This window comes from Ruditapes philippinarum, unplaced genomic scaffold (genome assembly GCF_026571515.1).
Source record: "Ruditapes philippinarum isolate M1 unplaced genomic scaffold, ASM2657151v2 ctg2258_1_1_1_1, whole genome shotgun sequence".
Classification (NCBI taxonomy): domain Eukaryota; kingdom Metazoa; phylum Mollusca; class Bivalvia; order Venerida; family Veneridae; genus Ruditapes; species Ruditapes philippinarum.
In genome coordinates, this window is record NW_026854154.1 from 96,573 (window position 1) to 113,359 (window position 16,787).

General features: G+C 31.1%; 1 protein-coding gene across 1 annotated transcript; it reads right to left on the reverse strand.

The window, feature by feature from the left end:
• Window positions 1-2,912: 2,912 nt before the first annotated feature.
• On the reverse strand, window positions 2,913-15,921 carry LOC132739154 (ubiquitin-conjugating enzyme E2 J1-like). The gene is made up of 7 exons (XM_060726808.1): window positions 15,787-15,921; window positions 13,798-13,871; window positions 12,655-12,786; window positions 11,755-11,839; window positions 9,847-9,952; window positions 9,348-9,468; window positions 2,913-8,492 (listed from the first exon to the last, which is right to left on the reverse strand). The coding sequence occupies exons 1-7, from the start codon at window positions 15,815-15,817 to the stop codon at window positions 7,713-7,715; spliced, it is 1,329 nt and encodes a 442-aa protein (XP_060582791.1). The 5' UTR covers window positions 15,818-15,921; the 3' UTR covers window positions 2,913-7,712.
• Between the last annotated feature and the right edge of the window lie 866 nt (window positions 15,922-16,787).

Below are 16,787 nucleotides of genomic sequence, written 5' to 3' on the forward strand. Positions count from 1 at the left end.
TTTGTTGCTACAGCTTCCTCTCACTCAGGGCTCAAGAAGTGCAACTTTTATAAATACCTCCCCAGAAGAAAAACGTGTAGCCATTGTCACAAATAGAACATCTTCCCGATAATAGAACATCTTCCCGATAGCCCTACAGATGTTCTGTATTAATTGACAGGTATGCTGATAGACCACAGATATTAGAACAGTTGTGTTTAGCAGAGTTTGCTACATTCTTTGAAAAGAAACCCACGTAAGAAGAAACAAGAGGGCCATGATGGCCCTGAAGTCGCTCACCTGTACGTAGGCCCCCGGAGCAGGGCCAGTTTAAAGCCCAGGGCTTTTATTTGAACAAACTTTGTAGACAACCATTAGAAGATGTTTCATGCTAAACATCTAAGGTCTAGCTCGTTGGGATTTTTAAAAGAAGATTTTTTTAAAGTTTTTTCTTTACACATATAGTTAAAAACAATGACACACCTGGGGCAGGGCCAGTTTTGACCCCAGGGCTTTTATTTGAACAATCTTTGTAGACACTTACTAGAAAATGTTTCATGCTTAATATCTAAACTCTAGCTATTCGGGTTTTTTAAAAGAAGATTTTTAAGTTTTTGCTATACTCGTATAAGGAAAATCAATGTCCCCCGGGGCGGGGCCAATTTTGACTCCAGGGCTTTTATTTGAACAAACTTTGAAGACACTCACTAGAAGATGCTTCGTGCTTAATATCTAAACTCTTGCTATTTGAGTTTTTTCAAAGAAGATTTTTCAATTTTTGCTATAGTTTTACACATATAGGGAAAATGAATGACCTCCGGGGTGGGGCCAATTTTGACCCCAGGGCTTTTATTTGAACAAACTTTGTAGACAATCACTAGAAGATGTTTCATGCTTAATATCTAAACTCTAGCTATTTGGTTTTTTCCAAAGAAGATTTTTTAAGTTTTTCCTATACACATATAAGGAAATTTGGAAAATCAATGACCCCCAGGGCCGGGCAAATTTTGACCCCAGGGCTTTTATTTGAACAAACTTGGTAGACACCCATTAGAAGATGTTTCATGCTAAATATCTTAGCTCTAGCTCTTTGGGTTCTTTAAAAGAAGATTTTTTAAGTTTTTACTATATGTATAAATGGAAAATCAATGACCCCCTGGGGTGGGGCCAACTTTGACCCCAGGGCTTTTATTTGAACAATCTTGGTAGACATCCATTAGAAGATGTTTCATGCTAAATATCTTAGCTCTAGCTCTTTTGGTTTTTTAAAAGAAGATTTTTTTAAGATTTAACTATATGTATATAGGGAAAATCAATGACCCCTTGGGCGGGGCCAATTTTGACCCCAGGGCTTTTATTTGAACAAACTTGGTAGACACCCATTAGAAGATGTTTCATGCTAAATATCTTAGCTCTAGCTCTTTGGGTTCTTTAAAAGAAGATTTTTTAAGTTTTTACTATATGCATATAGGGAAAATCAATGACCCCCTGGGGCGGGGCCAATTTTGACCCCAGGGCTTTTATTTGAACAAACTTGGTAGACACTCACCAGAAGATGTTTCATGCCAAAAATCTAAGCTCTAGCTCTTTTGGTTTTTTAGAAGAAGATATTTTAAGTTTTTTCTTTTGGTTGCCATGGCAACCAGAGTTCTGCATGGAATTAAATTCTTTGAACAATTTTCAAAGGTGACAACCAAAGGAACATTCCTGTGAAGTTTGGATGAAATTGGCTTAGTGGTTTATGAGGAGATGTCATTTAAAGTAAAAGTTTACGGAAAACGGACGGACGCCGGATGAAAAGCGATCACAAAAGCTCACCCTGTCACTTTGTGACAGGTGAGCTAAAAAACTGCAAAGGAAATTCCAACTGAAACAGATAACACAGACAACAATGTTGACATTGTAACACCAGGCACTGATATCAAATTAACATTTGGAAGTCGACTTGTACATCGCGAAAGACATCTAAAGTGATACGCTATGTAAAATTTAATGCATCAAAAGACACGTAGATGTATAACAGAGAACAGCTGAAGTTATTCTCATCTTTTAGTGAAGAAACGAATCTAATGTTATTGCCCTTTGTTCATTTTGCAACTTTGAACTTTGTCCCGGACATTATTTGAGAACTATAAAAGGTATCAACTTAAAAACTCTACATGTATATAGATGTCACAGAGTAGAAGTGCAGTGCATAAGAACAGTAACCCTCCCTTCTCTAATTTTGGAATTATTGCCCTTTGTACATTTTTACACTTTGAACTTTGTTTGGGACATAACTTGAGAACTATAAAAGGTATCAACTTGATACTTTGCAGGCAGGTACATCTAAATGAGTAGATGTGCAGTGCATAAGAAACGTAACCCTCCCTTCCCTAATTTTGGAGTAATTGGCCTTTGTTCATTTTCACACTTTGAACTTTGTCCAGGACATAACTTGAGAGCCAAGGTTTCAACATGAAACTATGTAGGTAGATAGATCTCATTGAGTAAAAGTGCTGAAATCGCAGGGAGAAAAAACGAAATGCTCTTACAAGAAGTCATGAAAACTTCAAGTCAAAACTTTAATTTATCTTCTTGATGTAGGAAAAATAATTATGCAAAAACATTTCAAAAAATCCTATAGACTACTGTATTCTCCCTATCTGCAAAATTATTAACTAAAAAACATGTTTTCTGTCAAGCGCGTGCCAGGTGGTATTCTGCACTTGTGACGATTTCTAGTTGCTTTTCATTTACAGCCTACAACCCACCAATGAGCATGACTAATGTGCTCGTATAAAGATGGCCATGTATGTTCTTCAATTAAAGCTAATGATAACAGTTCAGGTTCATAAATGTATTAGCTGATTTAGTTCAACTACAGGGTCAGCCTCTTTTCAAACAAATAATTGATCAGTCTTTATAATGTAAATAAATAAATACAACTTAAGCATGTTTTGAAGTTTATTTAACTTGGATTTCCTTAATAATGGATAACAATACAAGACAAAATTAACATTTCCCCAAGTGTGAAAATAACATTTACATAAAACAACCTCAACATCAGCTAAAATAATGTTAATTCTAACACGACCCGCATTTTTCCCTATTGAACAAAGAAGAACCGAAAGTGTGTGTTATTATGCTATAAAATCACTGTTTGACGTTCTATATTTAGACATGTGACGTAATCATTATACACGTGACGTAACCACTAAAAATGTAACGCGCTGACAATAAGTACGGAAACAAATCAGGCGCAATTTAGCTAATTATCATGTACGGCAGCATTTATTTGTTGATGTCGTGTTAGAATCGAAATAATATATCCAAATCGGTGATTTTATTGCTTGATAACATCACTGCTTGTCGTTCGGATGCGCATCATTATATCACTCGGGCTACGCCCTCGTGATATAATTCCCCGCATCCGAACTCCAAACAGTGATGTTATTGAGCAATAAAATCACAGTTTGGGATATATTATTTCTTAAACAAAACATTATGTAACTAATTTTATCAAACAAATTTCTTGCGTCATTGTACAAGATAGAATTAATTTTTGACAAAAATATTTACATGCAGACCAGAGAACAAAATCAATCGCTGCTCTTATCTATAGGGAAAAAGTAAAAAAATTTGTTTCTAATGTCATCAAATTTTTTAAAAAATTTTGAGTAACAGAAACAACTCCAGAATAAATTTTTAAAAAATCCCAAACTCCTTTAAAAATTACACAATTTAAAGATATAAAAAATAAAAAGAAATCAGTAACATCAGAAAACAAAAACATTTTTGCATCAAAACCCTAAACTTGTCACCAATCATTGTATAGCAATTACATGTTACAGTACAAAACCTAAAGCATTGTGAAATAAATATTCTGGGGAAAACTGAACAGTGCTTCTTTATATTTTGTTTTATCACATTTCTTACATCTCTACCTTAATGGAAGTGCATAAAATAACTTACTAGAATAATACTGCATTTTTTATCATAGTGGTATAATGTGAGAAATTTATATTACATTTTGTAATTTTGAAAGTGTGTTTGAAGATGGTGGTCGTTTAAAAGTCTTGAATGATTAATTATAAGGTATTTGAATACAAACCATGCATTTATTGTACTAAAACAGAAGATTGATACCTATATATCATCTCCAAGATTTAAGTTTTATTCACTATATATCCAAGTGTGCATATTTACAACACAAGAACATGAGACAAAATGTTATCATAAATAATTGTATAAACAGAAAACCGTCTCATTAACTTGTGACAGTAACACCCAATGAAAATGTATCAAACATGAAAATTATTTGGGCTTCTCAATGATCTTCTGTAAAATATCCCAATTGTTTTCTCTGATTTATTTATATACAATATGACTGTATGAAATATTATCAGTTGAGTAATTTACATCACATGATGATGCAGCTTTCAAACTTTAATGTTTACCTTCAAGAAAAAAAATTATCACACAAATGTGCAATCAAAATGAACCAATAATACAATGTACATGTACAGGTAAAAGAAAGACATAATTTATGTAAACAAAACAAATAAAAGTAAGCGAGTAAGGTCCAATACAATTACAGATAATTTCAGCAAATCAAGAATATTTTCATCAAAGACTCTAAAAGCACTTGATATGACAAATATTGCAAATGTATAACAAAAGCATGATGAAAACAACCAAATAATACAGAAATGATGAATGTTGTTATAATAGTTATAATCAAGACAATATTTACTGGTGACATTCAACATAAACTTGTCCCATAGTCATCTAAACAAATTACTTCAAATTTAATTAAAGATGAAAATGTGTTACATACAGTGTAATTATAGATAACAAAAAATTTTGTCTGTGCCAAGCTATCCTTTTACTCTTCATCATTTTATTAGCTCAACTTTGTTTTTGAAAAAAAAAAAAGAATTTTGGTATTGTTACAGTCATGTCAGCATGTCATTCCCGTCTGCAAACTTGTACCTTGATCATATTTTTTTAAGTTCTTGGTGTATTGTCTTAATACTTTGCCACAGCAACCCTTGGGACAAGACCTTTCAGTAGACCAGACTAACCTTGACCTTCATCCATAAATAACCTTGACCTTCAAGGTCAAATGTCCAAATGTTGCTTGTTTTTTTGCTATTAGTGGCTATAGTTTTGTTATTTTTTAATGGATTGTCTTCAAACTTGAACATAGTAATCTTTAAGGATAGTATGTAAATTTTGGGAATACAATGTAAATATTATAAACTTATTCACATTCCCAGCTTTTTTATCACTAAATATAAGATGTCCCAATTATAAGCACAATTAAAATCAATCTCCATATTGCAACAGGTTTCATGAATGAGCTAACATCATGATAAAATATAACACTTTATTACCCTTCCAGATTTTTTCTGCCTTTTTGATTGGTTATTGATCACCCGAAAGAAATTGATATTACCGAGCCAGACGGGTAATATACACACTAAATTTCCCCGTTGAGTATCCCACGTTGTAAACAACATGCGATGAAGAGATGCGCGTACGGTTTGATTTTACGCGGTGTAAATTCCGATTTACAAGCACTTTTTAACTGTCAAATGATAAATGTTTACCAAAATAGAGTAATGATACATATTCTCATCATTATTGAAAACAAATATGACCTTGTGAAAGCTTGATATTAATTACAAAATGTGCGTTCAATAGACTACTCCTTTTCTCTTTTTTACATTCGTTAGGTACGGGAAAAATACGTCATGTATTTATGTTACGTCATGTTGTGATGAAGGGGTACCCAAAAGGGAATCTTATTTCGACGTTTCATTTGAAACAACAATGAGTTTTTAAAAAATCGTCTAAACTCAGCAGGGGAAGGGTAATAAAATTATTATTTTGGTTTTGGAGTGATATATGTGGATATATTGCCTGCCAGGATAAAATATCACCCTCGCCTAACGGCTCGGGTGATATAAAATCTTAGCAGGTAATATATCCACATATATCACTCCAAAACAAAAATAACATATACTATTGTTACATAAAATATGTATGAATAGCTGTAAACAATAAATCTGTCTGACAAAATATTTGTCAATAATACATAAATTACATCTTAATCTTATATAAATGTACATGAAGTTGTTCTGAATATAATAACATGTATATATTAAAGAAATACTAAGCATATAATACATGTAAATCTATCATGTACACTAGACAGAACTTATTAGCACTGTGAGTAAAAGTTCACTCTTGACTTAAACTTCATATGTATCACAATTCAGAAAGCTAATAACTTATCAAAGATTTGACTGTATTAACTTATAAATTGGTTTGGATTTGGGTTGTTGACTATGCTTAAAAATCATTCTAACCAATGACAGAAAAATTAATAGAAATTTTCAATATTGAACAGTCATATATTATGACAGATTTACCCCGCAAGTTTGAAAATTAGAAGACTTACAATTTTCATGAAGTGTATATCTATTTCATTCTTCATAAATTTTCAAAAATATAATCATTCTAAAACATTCAAAATGCAGCACATGTATCCAGGCCTAGGGCTATACAGAAGTTATGAGTATATTTCTTTATTGGAATTCTTTTATAGATACCTCGAGTCAAGTTTTACATTTTGGCTCATTAGTGATGTGACCAAGCATTTAATTACTAGCATAAACAAAATTAATGTGAACTAGTTTGTTGTTGAAAATGACAGATGCTGCCAAATCTTATACCCAAAACAAGAAAAAGAAGGACGATTAAAGGAGTTTGTCACATAAATCATGGTGCAAGAGTATAATTAAGTCATGTTATAAAAAGGATATTACACTTAGTATAATAACTATGTAATGCAACATAATTTGCTTTACATAAACATAGCAAAAAGGCAAGCTTATACTAAACATGTAAATTCAAAACTTAAGATATTGAACTCATCATAATATGATTTTATTCAACACTTTAAATATATTTAGTTATTGAACCTAAACTCATTCAATATCTGTGTACATACATGTGCATCTAACATAAAAACATTACAATGTATCAATATTTTGGCAAAAGACTTTCATATTACACCAAATGTGATTAACTGGTTGGTTCCAGGAACGGATTCATGAGTGTTTCAATAGGCTTATAGCTTCCAACACTATCAAACTAAAATATTTTTTTATAAACTAAATATGATTGCAGAATAGTAAATTAACAGAGATATTTATAGTCATTGCAAAAACCCACATATTGTATACATTTTAGCAATACATGTTATATTATAAATGTTTTTTCCTTACGCAATTTTCTCCACATAAATCTGTTGAAAAGTTGATGGCAGTTCCGTGACATTAATGATAAAGTCTGATGTTAACAAAATCCTCAAAATGATCCATAAAACTCATAGACTTATCAGTCAAGACCTATATACTTATCTGTCCAAGGCACATATACCTATATTGTTATCCTTATATGAAGCTATTATCTCAAACTAATCTTTATAAATGGAAAGTACTATATCCAATATAAAACAGTTATTGCACAAAAATAGACAAAATAAGAAAAAAATCCTAGTACCATTATAAATTCTTTGTAATAAAACCTTTTGAAAAAGTAGTCCTACTACAACTGTAAAGATCATTTTCTATTTTCTCTTAGTCTGTTTTGGTCCAGTAATGAACAGTTTACAACTGTTCTATGTACATCATTATCTATATTATGTTTAACTTAGTGTATGTTTTCTATGTTATTCAGCCTTATAGAGGAAACTGTATAAGCTTCATTATATAAAGTCTTCTTATTAACAACAATGCTATTACAATAACAACAAACGCAGCAAACAGAAGTAATAATCTGTCAACCCGTTGATCCTCTCTGTTCTCAGTGCTGGCTGCTTCAAACCTCCTGTGATGTGAATGGGTATGACTCGTCGATGTATGACTTGCTGAGGCAACATTTCTGTGGCGGAGTCCATCCTGACTTGTGAGGGGTGTTTCACTTGTAGAGGAATTTTCATCATTTTGTGTTGTAGAATTTGCTGGACTCGGAATTTCAATATTAGAGGTTTGATTGTCAGAATTATTGACTTGACCTGTAGAACTGCCTATATTTGTTGGAGTAGTCTCCCTAGGTGGTACTGCAGCAGACGCAGGACTCTGTGGTTGTGTTATGTTTGTATTATGTTGCCATGGAGGCACCTGCATGCCAGGCATCATGGGAGGCATAGGAAATGTTCCTGGCTGCATCATTGGTGGATAGAATGGTGAAACAAATGGCAGAGGAAATCTAGGAACTTGTGTGGCAGTATTAACTCCAGTATTTGCAAACTGTGAGTTCATCTGTGGAAATGGAGGGAAAAATGGCATTCTGAAAGGAAACTGACCAAATTGTTGTGATGTCATACCAGGTTGGGGTACAGCAGACGGTGATGCTGTCGCTCCATTTCCAGATGTGTCGTCTGCTACTGGTGTTACCTGTTCAGCTGTTGGTGATGTTTCAGTAGTTGACTTCAATGCTGCATTTTTCTCTTTCTCATCCTATATACAGATTATAATACAAAACTATATTTTACTATCATGTTTTTATAACACAATTAAAATTTTAATTCAAAACAATCTGCATCTGCCATGATTGTAAAATATGTAGCAATTTTTAAAGTAAAGTACATGTAATTCCTGATGACTGAATCTAATATCCTTTCTCTATGCTAACCAATAAAAAGTCCAATAACTGGGACAACTTGAAGTGTTTGTCTACACATTCAGATGATTCATGAGTTTAAAACATTGTTATCTTGTATCATAGATTGGAGACTTTACTATTGATACCATGTTAAATCCTATACCAATACATGCACAGTGCATTAACTGGAGTGCAGGTATTAGTTACCCACACTCGGTGTACTGTCTGTCTACAACATGCTCGTTGATTGGCTCATTTTTTCTGGGATTTACTTATTGTGACGACAAGGAAAGGGATAACGATAAAAGTCACATTAAGATGCACGTACATTAGTTATTTTTTTCTCTAGGGTTTAATATCGTGACAACAGGGAAGGTGTTTTTAATTGTGCCTATGATACAAAAGGAAAGAACATCAAAACACTCGGCTACGGCCCCTAGTACAAATCAGATAGCTTGTGTTTCGATGCTCTTTCTATTACCTGTAAAATGTTTTTATTACATGTACTTGTAAAATGTTAAGTGGAAATATATCTGCAGCCTTTCATCCTACTTACTGAACAGATAAATCTTTGAAAGTTACCTAAAAACAACAGGTTAAAACATTTCATTCACTTCCTATATAACTGTTACTTTGTCAAAAACAAAAATACAAATCTAAATCTTAAGTGAATAGTGTTTATAAAATATATAAACGTTACAGTAACTGACCTTAAAACTGATTTGTGCCGCCAGTTCCCGAGCTTCCTCTGTTGTTTTCTTGGATTCCTCCGTCACCTCCTTCAATACATTCTTAATACAACCACATGACGGACAATTATAATCTTGTGACCTGATAAATGTAGAAAATACAATATGTAGACTTCTGCATACAATTTTCTCTTCATACAAAATTTCACAGTACATAAAATACGATGACAAAACTTTGAAGCACACATATTAATAATATATTATATACATTTGGTGTTGCAATAAGGCTATTTTATAAATTAATTTTGAGAAAATCATCAAAATTGGCATACAAATAAAAAGGAATGGATTTTTTTTTATTTATTTGTCAGATACAAGCTTAAAACTTATGTTTAACAATAACTGACTATCTACTGTTACTGTCTTACTATTTGTAACTATCAATTAAAGCACTAACCACATCATGACTTATATACTTGTAAATTTCATATTACAAAGATATTGACATGAATATATTCACCTTTTAGCAAGAATTTTTCTCTCATCCGGAGAGTAGTCTAAAGAGCCGAGAGCTCCAGCACCATGAGTCGGCATAAACCCTATTATAGCTAGTAATGCAGTTCTTACTGAAATTATTATAATTATACAAGAATAAAAACTTAAATCACATTATGCCTTGGAAATCCTTATTTCTTAATTATTTAGAATTGTCAAAAATGTTTGAAAATCATGAAATAATGGATTAAGAGCATATTAAATGCTTAACAACTGAAGAAAGTAGGACAGAATGTGAAGTAATGTGTTGTGTAAACAAAGTAGTATTTTGACTTCCATACAAAATACTAAGTCACTATAATTATACCAAATGCCAACAGAGCTAAAGCAGCCAAATGATAATTCATGTGTATGAAAAATGAGTATGTTTTTGGAATTTTGAACAAGATAGCAAAAATAAGAAGGTTTTTTATCATTTAAAATGATAGCATTTCTGTTGCATAATGGGCCTTTAAACCACTTTATGAGCACCAATTTTATGTGCTGATACCAACAAATTATGATTGAATCATTAATTTCAAAACAAGCATTTAATTAAACTGTTCCTATGCTTACTATCCATTATTTAGAACGCCTATCATAATTAAAAATGCAAATCATTTTTAAGAACGCCTATCATTATTAAGAATGCCTATCATTTTTAAGAATGCAAATCATTATTAAGAATGCCTATCATTATTAAGAATGCCTATCATTTTTAAGAATGCCTATCATTATTAAGAATGCCTATCATTATTAAGAATGCCTATCATTATTAAGAACGCCCATCATTATTAAGAATGCCTATCATTAATAAGAATGCCTATCATTATTTAGAATGCCTATTATTATAAAGAATACCTATCATTATAAAGAACACCTATCATTATTAAGAACGCCTATCAATATTAAGAATGCCTATCATTATTAAGAATGCCTATCATTATAAAGGACGCCTATCATTATTAAGAACGCCTATTATTATTAAGAATGCCTATCATTTTTAAGAATGCGAATCATTATTAAGAACGCTTATCATTATTAAGAATGCCTGTCATTATTAAGAATGCCTATCATTATTAAGAATGCCTATCATAATTAAAAATGCCTATCATTATTAAGGATGCCTATCGTTATTAAGAATGCCTATCATTATTAAGAATGTCTATCATTATTAAGAACGCCTATCATTATTAAGAACGCCTATCACTATTAAGAATGCCAACCCATTATTAAGAACGCCTATCATTATTAAGAATGCCTATCATTATTAAGGATGCCTATCATTATTAAGAATGCCTATCATTATTAAGAATGCCTATCATTATTAAGAATGCGAATTATTATTAAGAATGCGAATCATTATTAAGAATGCCTATCATAATTAAGAACGCCTATCATTATAAAGGACGCCTATCATTATTAAGAACGCCTATCATTATTAAGAATGCCTATCATTATTAAGAATGCCTAACATTATTAAGAATGCAAATCATTATTAAGAATGCCTATCATTATTAAGAATGCCAATCCATTATTAAGAAAATTTCTGGTCAAGGTATCAATCGAGTTCTATTCTTAAAAAAACTTAAAATTTTCAGAATTAAATGGACGATGCAGATTTAATTTTGAGATATAGACTGCTTTTTTATGGTGGCATTTGGTAGTAATCTTTCCATTCAACCTGGCTGTTGCCTGTCCATTCATAACATGTATTGTTTATCTGATACATGTAGAAAGTATGATGGTTTTAATTAAAAAAAAAAAAAATAACAAAAACAAACTTATGCATTAAAAAGCTGAACGGAGATTTCATTAGTTTAAATGTTCATGAATGAACGATATCAAAGTTCTAAAGAAATAATGTGAGAGGAATAAGTACAATAATACATACATGACCAGGATGGTTGCCATGACTCTGGGTGATGACCTGATATACTTAAACATATCTTCTTGTTCACCTCAAATCTCCCATTCGGCTAAAAATTAAAAGTGAAATATAATATTAGTAATTGAAAACTATTAAAAGTAAAATAATAGTACATGTACAACCTTGTTAATTACTCATCATTCATCTATTTTTGCTCTACATTTATACATTATTGAAATCAGATTTAAATCTTTATCATGGTTTTATTGTATGTGAGTAACAAATATATCTTATATATGAACAGTTAAAAATACTTATCTAATACTTTATACACAGCATCAATTCTTATTAATTTTCATTTAAAAAATTATCAAAAATATAAGAATGAGTAGAATTGTAATAAACAATCAGTCTGTCTTTAATAATCCTGAATAATTATATATAAAGACAAAGAGACAGTTTTATTTTATGCTTTTGAGTGGGTTACAAAGATACAGGTTTATTTTATGCTTTTGAGTGGGTTACAAAGATACAGGTTTATTTTATGCTTTTGAGTTTCTAAGCATAAAATAAAAAGAAAATTTGTTTGTTTGTGTGTATACATCTCTTGTGAGAATACTGTTTTTAATGCTCACTTGATGAAATAAAATTTTATCTTACTCACAAACAAACAAAATTTAATATCCTTTACAGTATATAGTCTATACAAAGAATACCAACTTTTCTTATGAAATTAAAATTGAGACAACTGACATAAGAATCTGAGCTTAAATCTAAATAAGTTGTCAACAGATTCTGATACAGAAATCTGATGTCAGTCAACCTAGCATTAAGTTATAACATATATAATATAATATATAAAATTATAATAGGGTTTTAAGTTATATAAAATACCAAATGTAAAGCAAAACCATCTAAACTTACTGTAAGTATAATGATGCTAGGTGGTTTCATGGGATACTCTGGAGGCAAAATAATTCTACCATGATACAGCCCTCCATCAAATTCTGAATCTGCTGGTCCACGAATAGTGAAATGCCACTCAAACAAGTTATCCTGAAATCATACAACATTATGACAGATTAGTTAAACTGGATTGGATCTAGATTACGAGATAAGGCTCAAGTAACCTTGTTATAGCAGATAAGAATTAGAGGTTTTTAAAAAGTCAGTTCATTTAATTTTGCAGTCAAGTGACAGTCTTAACATTTTTATCACTATGTAAAACTAAAAGCAAATATAGGAATACAATTCTCCTTATGAAAATTTTGAAGCAGTCTACAAGTATTTACCTGTATTTAAATAACTTAATATTTTCAAATGGTAGAAAATGATAAACAATGATTTAATTATAATATTATTAAGAGACATTGTCATCCAAAATGTTTATTAAAGCATTTTACAGGAATCATTGCCAAACCTTTTTGAGGATAGATATTGATAGTGATTAAATAAGGGTGAAAGTGGTTTTGTCGAACTACCGGTTCGGCACACTTATCTTATATAATAAAATAGGTTGTTATTCCGGCAAACTTAATTTACAGTGTTAAAAATATGATTATCTATTGTATACTGGGCACATCAATTATTGTGGGTGTTAATTTGTAGTTTTTCAAGCATTTTCATGCAATTATAGACAAGGTCTTTGAAGATTTAAACGATAATTTCATTCAATAATTTTATTTATTATTTTCATTTTAATAAGTAAAATATAAACAGTAGCCTACTTGTACCATATTTTTCATGGTCATTAATCATATTTAATGATATTTGCGTCATAATTTAGTTTTAAAAAGCATATTGATGGTAAAACACTTTATATATCAATGAACCAAGTACACTGACTTTAATTACTATATAACATAAGATAAATAAAGATCAACAAAACCACTTTGGCACCTCTTCATAAATTAAGTTCACAATACCTGTTGTTTGCCAAAACCACCATAATTAATTAAACATTACTCTTAAAAATTAAAACCATCTCTATCTCCTCTGTTTAAATTCATTTGTATGTTTGTGATAAAATCTCTTAACATACATATAAAAAATGTGTCAAAAATATACCTCCAAAGGTTGGCAAGCATATTGTTCTGTTGGTTCCCTCAGTTCTTGAGCCTCCTTCATCAACCTTTTAACAGCTTTAAGAAAATAATAATTATTAGTAAAATGAATAACAGTTTACATAAATTTTAAAGGGACTCCACTGAGGTTTTTTGACATGATGGGACTGAAAATATTTTTTCCAGATAAATGTACTATTTGATGTAGGTTAAGACCACTTATCTTTATGCAAAATTTCAGACCATTTGCACACTTTGTTTTTCCAGGGTAACTATTCAAATTGTATGAAATGACCCAAAATGAAAAGCGTTTAAACGCTTTTCACTCAAATCCGGCTAAAAAGGCATAAAAATACGATTTTCTATTTATTTTAAAGTATATTGCTTAACTCTATTCACTATACATTTCTGTTTAAAGTGTCGCAGCTCATTTATGTAATAAATTCAAATGTTATGGTTTTAGGCTTTTAAACCTCAGTGGAGTCCCTTTAATACTTTAATTTTTGCAGAGCTTTAAGTGACATGCTCATTTTTTTTTCATTAGATTATCTTGTTTAGGTGAATCAGTAATACAAATGTATATTTCAAAATTTGCCTGTTATAAAGTAATAATATTATTAATGGTCATTGACCAATCATCAATACTGATCAATTCTAAAAGATATTTTCAATATTTTTATTTGATTTTAGTACAGATTTCAGGAAGATCATCAGGGAAGCTACTGTTTCTATCTAATATCTTTCAAACCCCTCGCGATGATGTAGACATGACTCTAGACCAGTCACTTCAGAGACAGCTATGAGATACAAGGGAATCCAGGATTTGGCGGGAACCAGTCCACTAACAAAGTTCTATGCTCCTGCGTTTATGAATAAATTATGCAAATGAGCCACGTTAAGCCGCCATGTTGGAGTTTCGGTAAGCATGTTGGAAATTGCTACCTGTTCATTTTGAAAGCTCGTTCTAACTTACAGTTTCCTTGAATGTAGGAAAACTTGGTTTTGTTTGATTGCATACTGAATAATAGGTATTACAAAATAAATATAATGAAAATCGATCAATCAATAATTGTATACAAGCGTTATAAAGTCAATTTAATTCGTCAGAATAATAAGATTCTATTGCAGGGTATCGGTAAAAGACTGCTTTTGTTCCCATTTTTGAAATTTATTTGAACACGGAGACAATTTTTCTCAAACAGGTTTATGAATATACTTTACGTTGCAACAGAGTTTACCGTGTGTCCATTCCTTATTTAAATTGTCTAAGAAGTTAAATATGTTTGTTCACATGTAAATGTAAATGTGTACCGTCATTTGGACCGACTGGAATAAAAACTATTATGACAGTGATAATACTGATATGTAATGAAAATTACGCCATGTAGTGCAAAGTTTTGGACATTGCAATTAAAATTAACGCTTACGTTGATTCAAACTGTTCCTTGTCAGCAAAATTGAAACCGAAAGTAGTGGTTGTTCTAGAATTTAATCGAATAAAATAGGTGGGATTTAACCACCGCGCATGCTCTGTGCGAAGGTATTGTTTACATCCGGTCGTAGCATAGGGTAAGAGTGCAAACTTTGTTAGTGCAGTCTCTAGCTCTTATTGAATAGACCCCTTGGTTCTTTTATATGCCAAGTGTATAGCACTGATACATGCGAGAATTACCTGGATTTCTTACCAGTACACCTCTAGTTAGGTGGGAAACACTATAGTGAAAGTGAAAGTGTCTCTGAAAAATCCCACTATAATTTACAGAGGATATTTGGCTCGTGATTTACAGACTTTGAATCTATGATTAAAACTAACGTATTCAGCATGATGTCGGGAACATTCACATAATTGTTAATTATTGTCATATTTCAGACTTAAAGGTCACATTTTTTAGTAAGAAAAAAAAAAGAGTCAACTCTGACTATCCGAAAACTACCATAGTTGACTTCCGGTTTGTAATAATTCGTAAGTTAGTGAGCACATATTGATAAATACCTGGACTCCGCATACTATACATGCCCTGCATATTGTCAAACTATTTTAATGCACTGCTTTAGACTAAACAAAAAATACAGAAAATGAATCAATTTCTGACGTGTCTTTCTTTTGAAGAGTTATTTACAAATTAACTAACCCAACGCAAATGTGATCAAATAGTAAAGAACCCAAAGATGTTTCTTAAGCGGAAGCCAAACTATCACAGAAATTTTAGTCACATAGCTGGTATATACTGATTATGTTATAATATACCAACAATCGTTGTACCACATTAAATCATTTAGACATAGTTACATTAGGTGGCGTGACATGTACCTCTTTTCGTCATTACTTTTTGAAAATGGTTACAAATATTTGTTTTGGCTTTTGCAACGAATAAGAATACCTAGTACTATATTTTCATTCAATACATTGAAATGTCAATCATGTAGATCATATGTCTTTTCAGATTTTGCTGATTTGAGTAAGAGTCATATATAATGTATGCGGCAATTGCATGTATGGGCTAATGTTAAGTGAATGACTGGAAGTAATTAGAAGTAATTTAACGCTTAGCCCGATTTGGAAAAAAAAAAATTCTAATAATACAGTTTTAATAACAACAAGGTTCAATGCAAATATCCTATCCAAGGGAAATATCTTTAATTGCATCAACATTTAAAACATCCCTTGGTAAATAATGTTTCTCTGTTGATCTAAATAGACTATCCTATTTTTGCTCATGTATATAAATATGATTTTTACCAATGTATAAAGTATACAAAGACTATATTAATCGATCATAGATTTTTTAAACTGATAAATACGGATTGTCGAATTATGAGGTTACGATTAAATGAAATTTATATAAAGGGCACAATAAAAGTAACTTTAATGCCTACTTGTATAAATGTACACGATATTGATTGCTGATTGCTGATTGATATTGATTGATATTATTTATTCATTACAATTCTTGATGGATTTTGTGTTCCTTAATTTATGATGGATGGACATTA

Bases quoted from the DNA above. Each gene is read 5' to 3' on its own strand.
- LOC132739154 (XM_060726808.1), bottom strand. From the start codon at position 15,817: ATGCAGGGCATGTATAGTATGCGGAGTCCAG. The intron at 12,787-13,797 runs GTATATTTTTGA...GTATGATTTCAG, and splicing joins ATGCTTGCCAACCTTTGGAG to GATAACTTGTTTGAGTGGCA. The intron at 8,493-9,347 runs GTCAGTTACTGT...ATCTGTATATAG, and splicing joins CGGCACAAATCAGTTTTAAG to GATGAGAAAGAGAAAAATGC.